We start from the raw sequence: 20913 nt of genomic DNA on the forward strand, positions 1-20913 counted from the left end.
TTTATTTTTCTTCTCGGATGTTTCGACAGTCATCTGATACTGAGCCAAAAATCTGGATGATCGCAAAAGCAACGAGGCGCCTTAATCGAGGCTAACTTTTAATTCACCGAATCGTGCTGGACTTGGCAGTGGCCAAATTCATTTAATACAGAGAGAGAGAAAGAGAGAGAGAAAACGGTTCTAGTTCTCTGTAAGTTATAAGGTAGACCATCGCCACATCGGTGAGACCTCTCGGCCCCTGACCATGGTATAGAATTTTAATATACTGGTTTACGAGCGCGATTGTCCGCCATTTTACGGGTGGTATAGGCGGCCATTTGAATTCTTAGATCTGCATACTTCATGGAATTGCGTGGCGCTATGTCAGCCCTCCTCGTGAGTATGGGAGTCCATGGAACGGATAACCCGTATTACCATAGCGGCTACCCGAGTATTCTAATATCTCGGTCGCCTCTCTATATTATTGCTTAATAAAATAATAATATACAGCCTCAATTCGCGTCGTTGCAGATATAACAAACTCATTTTGCCGTCGACGCCTCGGCCCGAGGAGGCACGCGGAACCCATTTGATTTCCATAGAATTCTAATTCTTTCCTACTTCCGAAATATTTTATATTAATTCTCTCTCCTCGGAACGTCGAGGCGTCACGTTTAATTCCGATTGTCGCGTAGACTTCAATCTATTTTCTTTATTCACAATGCAGCTGGATATGATATCTACGCATAAATGCTTTTCTTCAAATTTCGCCACATTAAGGGGCAAACGAAAAATTGATTGTATCGTTGCGCTCTGACCGGGTGCGGACGACTTCGTCATAACTTCCGTGTCCATAACGCAATTAGATTTGGGGAATTGTTGAATCATGTCCAAGGCGTGTGCCTGTGTGAATGGATGTGGCGGAGGAGTCGGTAACGCAAATGTGCAATAAGTAATCAGGTTAGAGTCTTGTCCAGGGTTTGATTAAATGAATAATCATCACCATATACAGATGGGTGCAGCCCAAACAAACATTAATATAAAACTTGATTGTCATTCCGTGCGGACGCTTCATCCGCCTCCTCCGCTCGGCTGTCCACCTCCATATATCCGGCTGACCGGCTGACCGTCCATACGAGCTTCTGTCGGTTCATTAGCTAAACTGAAGACCCGGCTAACGAACTACCATTATTTGACCGTCATGCAAGGCCTGTCGCCTTGCCCCCTTAATCCGTCAAACTTCGAACTGGCCAGCTAATCCCATGGGTAAGGTTTCACGCCCGCGATACGCAAAGAATTTTCTTGCCCAAATACACATGCTCTGACTTCAACTCCCTTACCAATTCTCAACGTCATGATGACCATACATTTCGCGTTAAATACTGCGGATCGAAATGACGAGAAGACGTGAACCAATATTAATTTTCCGTGCAGTAGTCGAAACCGTCTTTTTTTTTTGTTGTTGTGGCGAATGGCTAGAGGATGCGGATCTAGGATTGCTATGTTGCAATTGTACAAATTCGTATCACCTAGAAATATATGACGCTATTTTCTCTCCTGCTTCTTAGATCGCTGAAATCCAATATTTCACGTAGGTGTTACGGGGGCGCCGGTGGTTTGAAAATTCTGCAAATGGGACGGAAATCATGTGGTGTAACGTATATTTTATCTATAACGCGACAAGATTTTATCATCATTCGACGAACCTTGCAAACGAAATATGTGTAGGAAGCGTCATACACGTAACCCGTAACAAGATTTACAATGTGAGAAGAATTCAGCAGTGAATTCGTTTCAGGGCTGAAGGAGAAACGCGCCGTGGAAATGCAATTAAATTGCAAAACGAGATAGAAGACGAGAGGGAAACGCGTACACCGACCTAGGAGGGAATACGAAAAAGTGTCCAAGAGAGCTGAGTAGAAGAGGGGGTAGTTTATATGGCGGAACGCATCCGCGCTGTTTTAGAAATATTAAAAAAGGCAGATTTAACAACAATGGGGTGGCTCGTTATAATAAAATAAGAGTAATTTATGATAATTGCTAGAGGCCGGTATATATCGCCGTTATACACGGACCTGCCCCGTCCGCACTTCTGCAGTGTTATTATAACCAGAATTAGTGCAATAATGAAAAGTAGAATCTTCATTATTTACGGCGCAACGATTTCCCGCGTCGCTTTCGGGATTAACCCCTGGGAATCGGGAGCCACCGCGAATTGTAGTCTGTAATTTTAAACTCACCCTGCCTCGGGTGTGAAGCATTCGTAAAAGTTTTCTGTAAGCTGCCTTTCTTTTCTACAGTTGTGTCTACTGTTCTAGGCTTAATCAATTATCGTTTGTCACAATATACGCTGCTGACCTACTCGCTGAGTAGCGAATTGTGTAAACCCACATGGACCTGGAATCATTCTCGTCACCTGCAACGAAAACAAGGCTATCGGTGCGCGTGTCTGTGTGCGGGGGTCTCCAATCCCACCCCCAATTCCCCATTTTGCATACCGCTATACCTATTACAATCCTCGACCGCGGCAGTACGGTGATGGTGTCCCGAAACATAAAATACATTATTAAACCATATTAGCCAAGCTCAAATCATACTAAACGACGTAACTTACTCTGCCGCGATATTTCACCGCTGCTTTATGAATCCCTCGAGGTCAGGTTCAGAATAAAAGCCTAGCAGGGTTAATATAAATGACCAAATGCATTACGGGTCGCTTTGCTGACTCCTGTTTTTTCCCCTCCTTATTCCCCGTCCTACAAATAGAACTTGAAGATGACATACATGCATTAATGCGAGATAATAAATTCTATTTCAACTTAAGGGGATGTCGGATATCCGTCAAGTGCGGCGAACCGTTCTCTTTCTGACTTATTAAATCTCTTTAAACTTTGGCCAATGATAGAGGGCTTATGGTTGCGCTAATGGGTTGACTTAGAAAAAATATCTGTTTCAGTTGAATTAGCGTACCTACTATAATCTTAAATTGAGTGAAAACTATGTGTCAATTTTACGAACTTTTCTTAGCCAAAACACAGGCACACTCGTCAGCCCCACAATTTTCCCAAAGTTTAAAGAGTTTTTATTACTTAGGAAAAGAAAGAATTATCAAAATACGATGTGCCTTTTTTGACGGAGATCCGACAATACCCTTAATGTTTCACGAAAATTTCTCGAAATTCGAATCGTCCTCTCAAACCGATACAAAAAAGGCCAGGATTAAATAATGCTCTTGAAAAGATTATTGTCGACTTATGACAGTTGAATAAATTATTATCGATCACGAATATTGCGGGACTTGAATTTCCCAGCTGGTACATCATATATTTAGGTTCAGTCTTACTGAAAAAAACAGCATAAAGTTGAAAACGAAATCGCAGACCCGTGAAAAACTGTTCGTTAATTGTAAAATATTTTTCCAAGTTTGGCGTGTATCGCGTTGTGTCGTATCGCACATTCTTCAAAGCCTGGACAGAAAACAAGGTGTGATGGACTCGGGCGTGGCTCGTATGTTGGTATAATTCATTCAAACTCGCGGGTTTTTGAGTTCATGTGATGTAAAATTTTTGAACATTGATACAGCCGATAAAATTTGCGTGAGAACATGTATACTTGGCTGGTGGGTATAGAGAAATTTACGGGCAAAATGCTGCGTGCTTCTAGGCTCTACTGGCATAATTATATAATTAATTAAATAATTAAGCAGCGTGCCTCCGAGCTCTAGAATCTATGTATACCATCAGTGATAAATGCTTGTACAGTGATTCTACGACACGGAGCAACGCAAGACCACCTTATACTGTGTACACCTTTTTATTATACGCAATTTCATAACACATGAGGAAAAAAATTACCTTATACAGTTAGGTCTGCGGTAGTATGGAAACGCTCCCAGAAGGTTTGTCGGTATACTCTAATTTCCTAATGAATTTGTTTCGTTTCTATAGCTCAAGTAGATACGGTGTGTACCACTGGATTAATGATAATCCGATTCTTTGCACGATTACTTATTAATTGAGTAAAAAAAAAGAATTCTGCGAGTCTTTCGCCCACTTCTATCGCCTGCGCGATGTATATACACAGATATAGGTACAGGTGAACAAGTCAGAATTATCAACCATCCTTCAATATCGTTATACGTTATACAATTATAATGACTTAAATTTTAACTTCAAAGAGCAAACCGCACCCTGTGACTCAAGAGTTCATTCGGTATGCGGCTTAGTCCGTCCATTGATAGATTTTCGGAGGGTCGTAAAGAGCCACGTGTTTCGCGTAGTGACCTCATCGATTTGCTCCACCCACTACGGAACTACCACGTGGTCAATCCACGTGCCATCACTGAAAATCTGCAGGAAACTGGCACTGGAGTCACAATTTTCTCCACGTTAATGAAAAGTATGTCAGAATATTAGTACAGCAATATTGCAATTCAACAAAATGCATACGCTTCAGTGCCAAAAATTTTGGATTCTGCGAAAAATTGTTATCAGATTGAAAAAACGGGAGAAAAATTCCTGCTGTATCTGTTTTTGTTGGTTATTAGCAAAAATCACCCGAATGGCGTTCTGTGCTCTATACTTGTAGTTTTTTTATTTTACTTGTTTTTTGGGGAATTTCTATGTTGGATGGTCATAGATCGGCTTTAAATGTAAAAGAAAAAAATGTCCAACTTTTTCAGATTTTTGTTTCGAGCCCTTGAATCTCCGCTGGCCTTTTTTTTGTAATTTTCCACATTTGAAGCCGACTTATGACCATCCAACGTGATCTCCCATTTAACGACCACCCTAATATATATATATATATATACAAAACTGCCTTGGGTGGCTGTAAATTTTGCGCCTAGCTGAAACCGGCTCGAACTCCGGTAACATCCACACCTAGAATATGGGCTTTGGTGGTGTTCAGGAATTTCGGGTGATCATTGCACGCTGTCAACACATGCGGGTGGTCCTCGACGCTAAAGGGGTGAAAACGATGGCGAAGCGAGGAGAAAGGGTGCGGAGGGGGGGACTCGAGGGTACGAACAGTGGCTGGCGGCGAGCGGGTGTAATGCGATATTAATGAACACCAAGAATTTCATTAAAGATTGTTTGTATATCAAACTGTCCACTAAATTATTCTCTATAACCCCTATAACGCCTTTTCCGGCCTAGAAACTATTGGCTCGTGCGTCAGCAGCGTCGTCTGCTGCCGTCACGCGATCCTTTTTTCAAATCATTACTCGCCAATGATCAGTCAGAATTTCTTACCGCGAACCGATTGGCTTCTTGGTTTCAAGTTATTATTCGACGAAAGCTTAACGTCGCGATACCGTCTCTTCATCCCTCAACGGAGTCAATTATTCCACATCGCTTTCGAACATATATTATCAGGGGATAGTAGTTGGAGTGTACGGTGTACAGAGTGAAGGAGAGAGAGAGAGAGAGAGAGAGAGAGAGAGAGAGTAATGGGGATGAGAGCGCGGATGAAGAGAAGGAGAGAGAACGCAACGGTTTATCGTTGTGAAGCTATTAACTTCAGCCAGGAATGCGCCATAGCGTCCTGCTTCGTTCAATTCAAATTTATGCCACCACCGTAGGTACACCGTAGGTACTCCGCTATGGTCTATGCTCAAAATCGACGTGTTAACTTTTGCGAAAAATTTTGTGCACTTAGCTGTTCAAACTATATTCTGTATAAAATTCTTAATACGTGTTAATCAAATATATGCGATCATCAGTGTGTATATATTATAAATATATTTTTTTGACCCAGAATAATTATAAATTGAAAACATCTGTTTCTATGCTAATAGCGTACTTTCTGGATTATGAAACAATATTTGAATTGAAAAATTTTTAAATATTTTTCAGCGAGTGGATGTTTTTTTGAAAAATTGATCTCATTCTTCATTTATTCAGCTATGTACATTTTACGTAATCGCCATACTGTGTGTATAGTGATTTTCAAATTGGTTACATGAGCGGACGTTGCACCCGGAGTTAAGTTTTAATTTCTTTTTTTTTCTTCTTCTGTTTCAGGTGAGTCAAAAATGTGAGGATGTTTATCCCTTCTTGTGTTACACGAATGCTCAGGCAAGTCACAGAAGATTTTTGTTACGTGTTTTAAAGCCGACTTTTTCATTACCCCACCTTGGTCGAAAGATATTTGGTCAAATTTTTGCAGGAATGTGAAAAACGCACAAAGGCCGGCTCATCCCCATTAAAAGAATGCGTGGAGTTATTGCCACAGGAATTAAAAGGGAAAAAGATCTCGCATCGTACCTACTTAACCGTATAAGTACACGCGTAAGCCAACAACGAAATTTCATTCGTCACACGTGCAGAATCATCCATAAGATCTCTTCCTCCAGTTATTGTCCGTAAACCGATACTAACGTTCACGAAAAAAAAAGTGTTCACAGTTTTGCAAATGATGTCTTGATTTTAAGACACGAGTCTTATGTACAAAACGTTCCATTATATTGACTTCCGGGTAGGCTTAGAAACGACTAATTTTGTTTCTTCCATATAATTTATAGGAAATTTCGTGTCGGTGTAAAAATTAGGTTTTTTCCATACCTACTTTATTTGCAAATTTCTGAATGACGCAATGACTGCAGCATCAGTGCAGGGAAATTCGCTTCTTCTTGTGTTTAATTTCAACCGTGCCAGGGAAATACGACATAGAAATACTTTCAAAAATAGAATAGCAAATTATTTTCTGCAATAGCGTACGAAATAGATAAAGTACATCTCGTAGGGTAGAATTATGAATATGCAAAGAAAAGTGAAAATTTGACGTTTACTCGTTCAAGCCAACTCGCCGGAGGTGACGAACGTACACGAGGACTCGACGTATTACTACGGTCATTATAAAGTTGAACTTGTTCCCGTGGCACAGCTAATCCCAACAACGCTGTTTGGCGTTACTCCAGTGACCCCCGGTTGACCCAACCCCGAAAACTAACCACCGCCAAATGTACGAACCCTCTTATGCATTACACACGGTCAAGTGCGACTTACCGATTTTTCTCACGAAAATATCGCCACGCGTGTCGTTGCATGGATTAATTGCTACCTTGGCGACCATTTGACAGGCTTCAAACTTTGGCGGCGTTGTACAGTCTAAGTGAACGTGAATGTTTCAAGGGTCTTACAATGGCTTTTGCCATATTAGTAGAGACCCATTCGCGACATTAGACCCATCTGCTATGTTGTATCTGTAATGGACTTGCTTTGCGCTTCACATTCGCAAGTCCCAGCTGCAGATTGTAACGGTTGTTGTCCATTACAAGAAATATTCCGTTTACACAAAAAAATGAATTATTTTTAATCATTCATTCGTTCGCAATATTAAAATACGCCTTTTCTATATATAAATTCCACAACTTTTTCGTGAATGGTCTTTCCTTTGAACAAAAATAACAGTTTTTCTGTTTTTACTTAGCTTTTACTTGTCTTTATTGTTGTCTAAGGAGGTTTCGTAGTTTGCTAGTGAAAAAAGAGGTCGATATTTTAATAACGGGTTTTGCGTCTGTTGCGATCGTTTAACTTCTGAACGACTCGATGGATTGAGATCATATTCATACGATATATTTGCATTGTCCAGACGATGATTTACACCTATATAGATATATTTTTTGTTACCTTATTTTTCACATTGTTAACACATTGTCGCGCACCTACCAGAAAGCTAGTACATTATATATATATATATATATATATACTTCGGGAAACTTTTATTTATTCTGATATAAAATGATACACATTCGCTTTCAGTCTCCACTCATCACTGGCCTTTTTCATTTCAAATTGATCAATTATTTACAAGGTTATAAGTCGTTGTAGCTACGATGGGTGGTTTTATGAATAAATAATAAGCAAATTTCAACGAGCTTGATGGCTGCGTTTGTAGAAACTAGATTAGCTTTGAAACGCGTTGAAATCACCCGCCACAGGTCGGTTGGTTTGACGGAAAGGGGGAACGGAGGGAATAACACTTAGCGCGGTTGGCAAGTTTTTGTTTTCGGATAAGATCGACCATAAAGTAAATTGGGCTGTACCGAATGTACAAAATTTGAAGAGCATTTATCGCCAATCTGGCACAGGTAATCTTATCATAAAAACATTTTGGCAAGCACGCACGAGTCGACGATATGGTAAATTAGAACGAAAACCAGGGTACTATATTTTATCGGATGTAGCATCAGGACCGCCTTCGGTCAACTTAACAGAGCATTAGGATATTACGTGATTAACTCTTGATTTATTCGCCCGACTGGCTACTTCGTTTGCTATTCACATTCGTTTCACCTGCTGCGCTGAAATCCGTCTCATCTGCCAGGTGATGGTATCGAAAATTTTTGGAAATCTCAAATACGGTATCACTTAAACTTGTTCAAGTCAGGGTGTCGGTAAAAATATAAATATAGAAAAATTTGTCGGATAAAAAAAATTAGCTACACGCATATCAAAGTGATTTATTTCTTTGCTTCATGCGTTAAAAATTGGTGTTTCTTCGAAGGTAAATGTTTCAAGTATATTTAAAACGAAATGTACTTGATACAAGAAATAGAAAATCTTTGCAGAACCCTCGTAAATCGGAGTTTTTCATGTACATACAAGTTATGGATTAAAATAATTGCGGAAAAAATGTAATTTTGATTTTTTTTTTTCTTTTTTTTTTTTGATACTACAAAACGTGCATTGTTCATAGAGTGGCAAATTTTAAAAAATGTCGAATGTCTGCCTAAAGGCAAATTGTACATTGAACTAAGAGCTGTACATATGCTGACTATTACAAATTGGTGAATTTTGACGTAATTCCCGTACGAAATGGCGAGCCCTTTTCTGAGTACCCGGTGGCACAATGCCCATTGCATAAACGAAATTACAACACACGGAGTTTACGTTTATCTTCCAACAGAGAAATGTGACACGTAGCGATATAACGGGTGCTCAAAACACACATAGTTATCGTTGGTATGCGAGGTTGACTAATACCAGGTGACGTGGTGGCAATATAATTTTCATCCCCCTCCCCCCCTTTTCCCTCCCTCCCTCCCACCCGCCCACCCACCCACCCCTCTTTTCGTCCATCCCTACAACCCAGTGCGAGCTGACACTGCCTTAATATGGACAAATGCCGGACTATATCTCAGGACGGGTTTGCCTTGCATTATTTGCCTAACATCCTCATTTGCCATCCTTACGTACATTATATGCCCGACCTTTAGACACCCAGGAAGGAACGACGGGGCTGACAAGCAAGACAAGGGATGCGAGGATACGGGGCGGTCCTTCCCATCCTCTTATTCATGCCTTTCACTATGTACTCCGAAAGAAGGCTACAATATGCATTTTACAATCGTTTCTTGCTACGTGCGAATTAATGTTCACTTATTTGACACACAGAGCGGTTTAATTTATTACTGCATTCCTTTGTACACATTATACGGTATATTCAAGCTGAGAAAGACGCAGACGCAGCTGTTGTTACAATTTTGACAGACAAATATCGTTGCGAAATCTGACGATTAATCAAGCATTGCATTGTATCTACATATCGAGTCAACTTCGGGATATTGAAACCACTGCAGCACGTATTTGTCAAAATAATTACTTTGAAAATTGAAATTTACCTTCTATCAAGAACTTGAACAATCCGTAGCAATAATGCCCCTAATGTATATGTATTAATATATCTTTGATAAAAGCTCGAATGCAAATAATGAGAAAACGAATCAGAGCAAAATTAACGCTGAAAATCTCGCGTACAAGAATTTCTCAAAACGAATGAAGTCGGATACAATTGAATCTATACTAATAGTATGATGAGGTCAAATTTGTTTATTTGTATGTACAGGTTAATCTCTAGAACACTTACAAAAAATTAAACTATCCCCGAATAATGTAAGCTATAATACATTTTCATAAAAATAAGTTTTCAGTTTGAATTTTTTATACTTGTAAATTAAGTCGGAAGAAAAAGAATTTATCGCCGTGCACTAACCAAACAGTTACGCATACGTGAAATATAACATTAGTGTGATGTGATAAATAACTTTAGTTTCGGGTTTACAAAGCCATCTTTCGTGCAAGTTCCAAGCTGAGAGACACTTACGTGATTAAGTGTACATTGAACTTAAATTTGTCAGTTAGTAGCAAATAAATCTGTGTAAATTGATTATGAATTTTCCAAACAAAAATAGCAAAGCTATTGATTTGTCTCGCTCTGAACTTGGAAGATAGGTAATTATAAAGATTAACTAATTGTAAACGCTGCTTGCAAAATTGGCAGGGAATATTACTGGAAGACGATTAGATTCGCAGATCGAGCGCCGTTAGCATATCACGGGGAAGGGGGAAGGGGGAAGGGGGGGGGGAGGGAGCCCCGGGCAAAAATGTTGGCACTAATAAACATTCATGCTTCGGCCGAGGGTGGAGGTTAAATCCTGATGCATTAATATCATCCCCATCTCGCCTCATCCCCCTTTGGCCCTTCTCTTTTTATAATTCTTTGCTACGTCGTTATCCGCGCTCGGGCTTGCCGGCGGTCGAGAAGAAGGGAGAATGGGAAGGAAAAACTCCTGTCTATTTCCCTATACCCAAGGGCACGAAAAATAATTACCAGGCTCAACGTAATTCCTGTATTTCCAGCGTTTTTCCAGTTATTCGCCGCCGAAGCATCGCCTGCTTATATCAAGACTGAACCTACCCTGCCGCCCAGTATTTTTATAATGTTTCTTTCCATTATCGTGCTACAGACTTAACCCTGATTAGCATGAATACGACATGAATTCAACGTCAGAAGTACCCCGAGGGTCTTAACTTAACTCTGGTATTTTGAGACCTCGGAGACTTTCTTTTTTCAATACTTTAAATATTACTGTATACGGCTCTGCTTTTGATTGAAAGTAAACTTCGATCCGAATACAAGAATTTTTATTTTTCATTTATTTTCTCAACTTGATTCTCTTTCAAAATAGCCACACCATATAATGCATGATTTCTCAACCGATATTAATCGCGAAATCGACCGAGTCACTTGCGTGGAGAATTTTGGAAACAATTTACAAAATTCATGAAAACAATATAAACTAGAAACGAAAGTTTAGTTTGTGTACCTTTATAACGATTCATCGAAAATTCAAGAATCGTATTAATCAATTCAAGTTGCAGAAGACAATTTTTTCTAAGTTACGTTTCTTACGACAGTATAAATATAAACGGTGCTCCGCTATGGTATTTAATGTCACACCTGAAAAGGATTGGGCAAACTTAGTAACTATAAATAGAGAACATTTTTTATACAAAATTTTTTTTTTATTCGGCACGATCTTACATGATGATCATTAATCAATAACTAAAATCATTGTAGGATATCACTTTTGTTTTTGTCTTCACAATAAAATCAATTATTCGGAAAAAAAAGGAAATGTACATGGAATGAGTAGAAACTATTCACTCGAGTAATACTATAAAACAGCTGAGCCACACACTGAAATTGCTAATAATTCCGCATAGCCATTGCTTAGAAAATTTAAGTGAACAAATTTTGTTCAACTTTTAAACAGTAAAAATAATATTAATTATATAAATAATAATCGTATGCATAAAAATCAACCGCATTACTAGAAAAAACTTAAGTGTTAATTATATAAGTATAAAATTCTTGAGGAATCACTTTTCCAGCAGGTACATTTTGTAAAGTTTCTTGTCTTTTTCGTTTTTAAACTTTGGCACAAAGTTGATCTTGACGATTTCGGTATACCCTTCGTCCATCGTTGGTGGCTTAAAATTCTTTCTGTAATGTTCATCATTCATGAGGACGAAGTTCGTGCAGAATCGTAAGATCAACAGTAGCAGCAGCTTCACAAATCTGACACAGCGCCATATTACCTGCGACTTTGTGTCACTAATAATACAAAGGAAACGACGTGAGAACTCAAGTATACCTAGGCTAGCTATAATAACGGCGCTGTTCCATTTTTGCCAACCACCTGTGTTAAGACCAGAAAAGCAAGCTACTACCCTTAATAAAATATGTAATCTATCATACCGCATCAATTATCAAGAAAGTAAGAAAACAAAAAAACTACCAAATTTTAGACATGCAATTAATTGGCTTTATATCATAAGACTACATTGACCGTCACCTGATTTATATTTTCAGTTATATCTGTCAATAGAAGGTAATGAATATGACTGTCTACTCACATGTACGCGTGGATTATTGCGTCGCTTATTGTGTCGTGTGAGCTGTCTGTCAGCTGCCGAAACTATAATAAAAACAAATAATTTATTCACTTCCTTAAAATTATCTTACGACGTCTTCTCATGAATCGATTCCAAATTTCTTTGCATAACTTATGCTACCAACGATTTAATAATCAGTACCTTGTTGTTATGTTTTGTATGCTCGAGTTCCGTCCCCATTAAGAAACATCTCACCGGAACCCTCCGTGTCTTGGCAATGTCGATATATTTCTGCCTGACAGTTGGATCTGGGTTAGTGTTATCCACGACGGCACTCTTTCCCTCGGATAGTGCTTGATCCAATGCTGAAATACACTTTTGCCAACTACCCAAGGTGTCTCGGTTTATCCGACGGTAGGTAGGCAAGTGTACTTTAGCAAAATGTGATTTACCTGAACCAGGGCTACCGACCATAATTATCACCTATTCAGAAGGTAATTTTTTGTCAGTTGGCCAAAAATTAAATATTTCGTTGAAAATTGCGAATATAAAAACGTATGATAGCTGAAATGACAAGTTGAAGCGACGCGATACCTCTTGCTTTTCTGATTTTAGCTTAGCCGTAGGAGGATCTGTTATATCTGTATTTTCGACTAATTTCTTTGGATCAAATTTAGGTAGTTCCCATGGCGCTGGCTTATGTCCCAAGAAATGTTCCTCTGTTGTTTCAAATTTTAAACCCAAATTCAAAGCTAACAATCGATCGGCACTTGAATGATCTTTCTTTTTCTTTGGCGCCCAATCTTTCTTTCTTCCAGCTGCATCGCCGACAAAAAAAGAGGAATCTTTGTCCACAGGTACTCCTTCGTTTTTCTAAAAATTTATATTACATTAATATTAAACCCTCGAAATGCTTTAAAATACATCAACCACAGTGTATATTATATTTAATCTTTTGCACATACATGGTTAACCAGAGTATCCCACATCCCGGTCAATGGTTTTCTGTATATACTTTTGCCAGTAGCTATGAACACCTTTTATAAAAATATTTGCAATTATATTTGGTTATCGTATTGGAGTTTCTTTCGTTATGTAGGTCATGAAAGTCATAACTTCACCTGTATCGGAACTCCAATTTTTTGGATAATCCTCTCAATTTTTACTTTGAAATCACTGGGTTTCCACTTTCCAAGACTAAGTGATCCTTGATTTGTAAATATTACTATTTTATACCCTTCTTTGTGCAATTTCTTCAATTTTCCTGGCACCTCAGAGAAAATTAATTGCCAATCGTTATGATCCTTGGGAAAAACATGCCCCGACTGTGTCTTTATCAAAGTACCATCCATATCATAGGCTGCTATCTTTTAAAAAATAAAATGCAGTTGAGGTTTCTTTGTTTATAGTTTGACGTAAAGTTATTACTGTCCAAATCGAGTGTCGAATATTCATTTGTATGGAAATTCCTTGACTTTTGATGTACGGCATCAACTAATTTTCAATACCAGAACTATGCATCATTTTTATACGGTTTTGTATAAACATTTTGGGGATTATGCGGTGAAAAATTGTACACAAAATAAAAATCGTTTAACCCACATATTGACGAGATTATCATAACTATATTCCTAATTTCAAAGTTTTCATCGCATAATCTAAATTCTCCAGCTTCAGATGATATTCTATATTTGAAACAACCCTAACGAATTCATTTCTGTTTTCTTAGAACTTTAAAGGACTGAATGACAACTACGGCTATGAAATTCATTTAATCACGTACTAACTTTAGATCGTGCTATGACGCCCTTGCTTGTATATATTAGTAACGCCTTATCAATGTCTTCCCAAAGTTCATGTTCTGCCGGCTTTGAATTTGCCAAAGATTCCAAGCCTTCCGTTTGGTTTAATTCTCTGCTACCGTTAGCTGCCTCGTTATCTTCTACATGATCTTCCAGAGTTCGCACATCTGAGTCGATATTCTCACCTACGATCTTAGGTTTCTTAGCCTTTGCTAATCTACTCGGATCCACCCCATCGCCTCCGTCATCGGAACTAGATTCGTAAACTCTTTTTTTGAGACTCTCGCTCTCGGCCTTCTCTTCCGGCGGTGGATTGAACTCTATACGATATTTGTACTTGTTGTAAAGCATTTCCAAACAGTCTCCGTGTTTGGCGATATATTTCACATTCTTCTGCGTTTTGAAGCCGTTGAAACCGGACGAGTGAGAGCCGACTTGTTTGACAAACACTTTGTTATCTGCGTAGCTCGCATAAAGCCATACTTGTGAAGTCACATGAAAAAAATAATAATTCACCAGGTATAAGCCTATTGTCAAAAATAATGAATAAAAAAAATTGAAACAATGATTATGAGATAAGTACGATTTGTTCATAATTCTCCATTCTACTTGACGGTCTGCTTATCGAATTAAATATTCTGCTGAGTGACACAGGCGTACAGGGTTCGAGTTGAGTGGTTTGAGAGCAAGAAAGTGTTTAGATTCATGTTACGCGAGGTTATGGTCAAAGGGAAACTAACCTTGCTGCTTGGAGCACTTAATGTCAGTTATTTGGGTGGCGACGCTTCTCCCGACAAAAGTTGGCGTTTCGTCGGCAAGATAGATCGGCGGCAGCGATTTGTCATCGCTGAAAATGTAACAGCTTTGCGGAGGCACGCTCATATTTATTGAACAACAAAGAACCGCGGAGATTGTCGTTGCAGCCGAGAGACACGCGCCGGATTCCATTTTCCGCGCGAGTCAGGCGCGGCTGGTGATGTGAATTGTGATGATCGAACGCCGCCAGCAACCACGCACTCTGTAAGAGTTAGTGATTTTCCCTCTAATTCTTCGCAGGTCGTGTGATTATAAGGGGAAGAGGCAGCCGGGTATACGCGGCGGTATCGCTGGTTGCCTATGATGCTGAGTACTTGACACAATCTTCTTGCGAGATATGATAGTTTGCTGCAAGGTTCTTTCAAGTTCTTTTTCTCATACATTTTATTTGTAGGAAATTGAATAGAGTAATTTTAGAAAAAGGGGATTGAAAATGTTTTCAATCAACTCTGTATATTTTTTTTTAGATTCTTTGGTTTATCGAAATACTTTCCAAAAAATTCACATGATCGTTTTCCAAAAACGTCATTTCTTATGTTAATTTAAAGAACAAGGAAATACATAAGTTCATTCTTTAAGAACTTCGCTTTAGTTTACTGGCCGTTTATCATTGATAGCAATTTTGAACGGTCACGTATGTATCAAAATTGAGCGATGTTGACTTCTATAAAACAACTTTTCCGATCAATCTGGACATTTAGCAATAACAAGTGTTAGATTAACATTAAGTAGTGTTAAAATAACCCTAAATTGTAGTATAGTAGCAGTAGAAAGTGTCACTGATTAGAATGACTACTAATCAATAGTGACTGCTAATTAAAAAATCAAGATTGCGAACAATTCACAATACTTTATTTTATTTTTGCATGATTGAAATTTCGATATATCGACCATTTGAGATATTAAACCTTCCAAGTTTCGACCCGCAGTCATTTCGACCATTTCGGGACCGCTTGTACAAGGTAGTATAGTCGAGGACTGCCTTTCCTGTCTTGAAATAAATTTCTATTCTTTCTATTAACCTTTTCGTTTTGCGTGTGTAACCTTTTCACTCCCCACCCCCACGTTCCTCTATACCCCACACTGATTACCGAGCATATATTGATTATAAAGGTCTATTGAATATCTCTTCATTTATCAGTAGTTCGTTTTTGTCGGTTTCTAGTCTCGTGGCACTTACAATTAGTGCCTGGCACTCGACACTTCTTGCATTATTGTCTTTCATTGTGAATTCTCAGTTTTCTGTTTTTTCATTATTTTGTTTGTTTTGGTATTTTATTTTAATATTGAGTGTTTGTCAACGCGCAACGCAGGTGCGAGCCTTAATTTCCCTTGTAGGGTGAATACATACATGTATGTATGAAATTCGTATTTTCTTATGATAACCCATTTGTAATACTCAATTACACAGCGAATTTAGATCAAACTAGGTTATATTACTTCTGCCACATCAACTCATTGGGCTACTTTGAACTTTTAATACAAACATACCGACTTGAAGTACTGCATGGCCTGTGCAAATTTTAAAAACCAGTCCAGCTTGTCAAATAATTATACGACTGACCTGGCGACACCTGTATCGACACAAATTCGAACATATTGTCAACATAGAGCAGTATATAAAGTGGTTAGGAATATGAACAGAGCCACATTTCAACAAAATGGAAAACCAACGTATTATTTTTATCGTGCTCTCAATAGTAGTATCTGGTTGTTTTAGAGTGATATCACCTACTACGGCTGTAACTCAGTATAGATCTGAAAGTGAATTGTCGCATGTGTTTCAAGAGAACAAAGATTTTTCGCTGCGAGGGATGAAAGAAGGTTTCAATCTTTGTTTTACCCTTATCAAAGATATGGTGAACAAATTATCCGATGATAATCACAGCTCTTGTCAATTGGACTTCTACCATATCATAATGACCCGAGACAAAGTAGTTAATGCATTCACGATGGCCATGGATAACGTTATGAACACATGTGCAACCACAAGTTCAAGCACACAATCATCTTCGATGGATAGTACCGCCCGAAACATCGTACGATCTGGAATGACTGCCATTGTTTATAACATAACTGATTCAATCATAGAAGTGTCAAATCTACAAGGTAATCGAGACGATTCTTCGACGGAGGCTAACATCGCCGAGAGACGCAATGCCACTCATTCCGAATGCATGAATATGATGAAAGCAATTTTCATGCTAATACCCAGCAAAACCCTCCAACCTGGAATGAAAGCTGTTGTTGAAAATGCTATAATCCAAGCAGCTGCCAAATGCAATAATGCACTTGGTTATATTTATGATGGAATTCAAATTTTTATGGATAATGCCGAACATGGCATTCAAAAGGAGGACTGTTTGTGTAAGTTGAAACAAACACAACAGAGGTCAACGCTGCCACTTGAGTCACAGATGAAATATATGTATGGTGCACTTCTAATAATATCTAACAGTCATTCAGAAAGTAACAATCGCTTGATGCATAATTTCTTCATGATTGATTCAGCCCAAAAAAGGATGACAAATAGCCTTAGATCAGCTCTTGTTACTATTTTTGATACACTGGAATCGGAGATGAGCAGAGCTTCTTGGAATGAGAAAAATTCATCTGATTGTAAATCCTGCAAAGTTGATATTGCTGAAGATAAAACAATTGCCGATTTCCAGCATGCGGATTTAGTGTATCTCAATGTAGTTTCATCACTTTTCGGAGAATCTTCATCGACTTGTTATATGACTGCCCAGTCTTCATTTTTTACCGACTTGTCGGAGCGGATAGTCAAAAATATATTTTCAGTACTTAGATTGAGCCAAACTGCAAATTGTACTGTATCGCAAGGTACGATCGAATACAAGAGAAACGACACACTTTCTGCTGCCAAAAGTTCGGTGGAACAAAGCTACGATATGATACCTGTGAGCGACCAAAAGTTTTCCGGAAGAATGCAACATGCGTTCGACACTTCCAAAGACAATGCGATCGAAGAATACCAGGATGTAATAATTCAAATATTCGATGGACTTGAGATCTTTCAATGCAGAGGTTCTCAGAATAGATCTGATGTCTTAGCTGCGCTAAGATTAGTTTGTAATCGTGCATACTTGGAAGTTTTGGGTTTGTTGCAATACACGACTAACAATTTGCGAGTTCTTGCGGTATATGATGTATTCGGTCCATCTGAATACACACATAGAATATTGGAAATTCAAGCGTCTCAGAACGTGAGTTACTCTCAATATTTCAATGAATTCAACAAATTCTTTAACTTGATTATCGAACTACTGAAAAAACTTAATGCCGCAGCTCGACCTGGACAGAACACTCGTTTGCAGTGCACTAATTCTAGCGGAACTGAGGCCATGAATATGCAATTGTCCAGTGCTATTTTCAACACAGTACGAATTCCTCTTAACCTAATTGCAAAAATCAAACCTAGTCTTTCCCCCGAAGTCGAAGTAGCTCGAGTTAAAGTACACGAGGCAACGAAGAATTTACTTCAGACAGTGATGAAAGCAATAGAATTATACTGCTGTCAAAACTGTACCAACGTCCAAGATAACTTTACACACTACCTACAGGATGCAAAACATTACTCTATTGAGTTCAGCAATTCTTCTTTCGAACCATTGACTTATGACTTACAGAGTAATAGCCAATTCAAAATGAAAATTGGACAAAATCAAAATGACACCAAGACAGCATTATTGGGTGAAGTTAAGACTGGGTTTGCTGGGATCCACGTTTTCCTCGGGCAAGTGAATTCATCTTCCAGGGTGGATAAAGAACAAAGTGTAACCCTTGTTCAAGATTCACGATATGCTTTCCATTGCCATAAGAGAGAAGAAGTCATTGCGGGGTACAACGGTATACAAGCCTGGTATGTGTACATCATCTTCACTTCTACGAGGCAGGCTCGAGATTTGCAGTGTATTAATGAAATGCAAACACAACGAGAGATCTCATACCATGGTTTTTCCGAAGGAATGAACTTCATCTTTGATATGTTGAAGAAAAACGCTTCCACTCCAGAATCTAATGTGACCATTATGATTGATCGCGCCCAAAACATGACATACTACTGGATGAAGAGAGCAGTTAATGCTATGCAAGAAACAATAACAAAAGTCTACCCCGAAACTACTCCAGTAGTAAACACTGTCCGGATCCCAACGGATGTCGTACTGCGATCACTCATTTCAAGTATTTATGCCATCGTTCGATTGATCCGAGAAAGACTATTTTCTGGAATCCAAAGTGAAATTGAAATCATGCAAAAAACAGTCATCTGCTTATCCGAAGTTTTGGTCAACAATTTTTTTATGCCTATGAAAATCGACCTGCACCTCCATAAATCCACACGTGAGCTCAATAACGCAGAATCCACAGCACGTAACCATAGCGAGGCTGCATTTGAAATTATATTCCATGTATTGAAAGAACATACAAAGACCCGCCATGCCGAAGAATCTTCTTATGTTCAATACAACTCATTTTTAATGGAAGCGGCCGAATCGAGAGTGAAATCCCTGTTTAAGGCTGTGTGTGATGATTACTTTGGCTATCTGGTGAACTGTTGGATGAATATCATCATGAATAACCCCGCCGACGTATAAAGATTTTTTGTCTTATTTACTTGGTGCGAGAGTCAGCTAAATATCTTGACACGAAAGCTGAATAGACATCTGGTTCCAGTAACTCATAGCTGAAACCGGAGTTACAAGCAAGTTTATAAAAGAAGATTTATACATTCATTTTGTAGTATTTTTCCACTTAGTGAAATTCTACTACCCTAAAACATAACTTTGTCGTAGATACTTTCTTATCGTATATATAGAATAAAAAAGACCTATTTTTGTAATAAAAACAACCTCAAGAGAAATGAATTTGAGCATCCGAGATTGGTTGAAAGTCACCGTGGTAGGTACTAATGTCATTATGTTACATTGTGCGAACCATATTAACTGAAACCAAATCATGTCCGATTACACTTCAAACGAATAATTTAACCAAGATAAACAAAAATAGGTTTGTCATTAAGACAAAATGTTTATATTTCTCATATAAAATATTAAGTGTAGTAGAATAATGTTGACGCATGCGCATTCACACACTAGAGTTGTTTTTCGCTCTTACGCACTTTCAAGTCATTCGATATTTAACACTATGTAATTGAACGTAAATTACCGAAACTCAATTGTACGCGCTATCAGTGCCACTTTCGGTGCTTCTCAAAGCGAACTTTCGTTCACAGGTGTTTCATTAAGTAGCGTGTATCACGCGTGCCGATGGGCGATATCTGTCTTGTGTTATCACAATGCTCGCCTTGTCTTATTCTGCGTTCACACCAATATTCGCCTTTGGAACTCACGCTGCAAACTTCGCACTCATCGGAAATCACCCACTTTCCCCACTTGTAACACAATATACTATTATTCTACTTCAGATTGTAATCACTTGTAAAATGTATGCAGTATCAAATAAAGTAACCTTTTCAAGGAGGTAGAATAGACAGTCTTTACCTATAGCGCATTTCTACATGCAATGTCCTATACAAATATCCCAATTGCTCTATTTTTGTATCAAGAATAGCACAATCACACAAAAGGTTTAAAGTCGTATATATCCGAGATACGAACAATATTTTTCGTCATAGTAGACGCATATTACGGAAAAACATTCATGTACCAACTGTACGCCGGTATAACATGAACGTTTTCCCGAACTTTACGGCTATTATGACGAAAAAAAGTTTTGCTTTAATCAACATAATGTCAAGAAATGAAATCGTATGATGACCAATTATTGTAGTCAGAAAATACATTTCTTGGAGCAATTTACGGCATTGCATGTGGCATCGTGTTAATAGCAACATTTTCGCATTAATGTTGCATATGGAATTACCGACTTGTTGAATATTTACCGCTTGTCATGTACGAATTCAGAATTTATTTCACTTCCGACAGGGGGTTAGGGACGTATAAAAGCACACGCCTAATCCGGGAAAACCTTTTTGCATCAGTAAACTTTTCGTAAAATGGCACACTTTAACGAGGAAATTTTCAGGCGACAGGAGCTCGTTCATGATGTAAAACAATATGACAACAATGCACTAGAAGCCTATCATCTGG

General features: G+C 38.5%; 2 protein-coding genes across 3 annotated transcripts in view; one reads left to right on the forward strand and one right to left on the reverse strand.

Annotated features, from left to right (window-relative positions):
- The window catches only part of LOC124406907 (nuclear pore complex protein Nup88), a 101378-nt gene that overhangs the window by 50105 nt on the left and 30360 nt on the right, over window positions 1-20913 (forward strand). The window lies entirely within an intron of this gene.
- On the reverse strand, window positions 11283-14938 carry LOC124406908 (uncharacterized protein F21D5.5). 2 transcript variants are annotated; one of them, XM_046882585.1, is made up of 8 exons: window positions 14704-14938; window positions 13949-14445; window positions 13283-13528; window positions 13127-13198; window positions 12756-13034; window positions 12363-12644; window positions 12183-12244; window positions 11283-11880 (listed from the first exon to the last, which is right to left on the reverse strand). In XM_046882585.1, exons 1-8 carry the CDS (start codon window positions 14909-14911, stop codon window positions 11646-11648), a joined length of 1881 nt encoding a protein of 626 aa, XP_046738541.1. In that variant the 5' UTR covers window positions 14912-14938; the 3' UTR covers window positions 11283-11645. The 2 variants fall into 2 exon arrangements, with proteins under 2 accessions (XP_046738541.1, XP_046738543.1); XM_046882587.1 differs by having other exon boundaries at window positions 11284-11769.

The sequence above is a fragment of the Diprion similis genome, chromosome 6 (genome assembly GCF_021155765.1).
Source record: "Diprion similis isolate iyDipSimi1 chromosome 6, iyDipSimi1.1, whole genome shotgun sequence".
Classification (NCBI taxonomy): Eukaryota; Metazoa; Arthropoda; class Insecta; order Hymenoptera; family Diprionidae; genus Diprion; species Diprion similis.

Excerpts from the sequence above, each read along its gene's own strand:
- LOC124406908 (XM_046882585.1), bottom strand. The coding sequence starts at position 14,911 with ATGGAATCCGGCGCGTGTCTCTCGGCTGCAACGACAATCTCCGCGGTT. Across the intron at positions 13,199-13,282 it reads AAATTGGAGTTCCGATACAG|GTGTTCATAGCTACTGGCAA; the intron begins GTGAAGTTATGA and ends TTTTTATAAAAG. Across the intron at positions 12,645-12,755 it reads TAAAATCAGAAAAGCAAGAG|GTGATAATTATGGTCGGTAG; the intron begins GTATCGCGTCGC and ends CCTTCTGAATAG.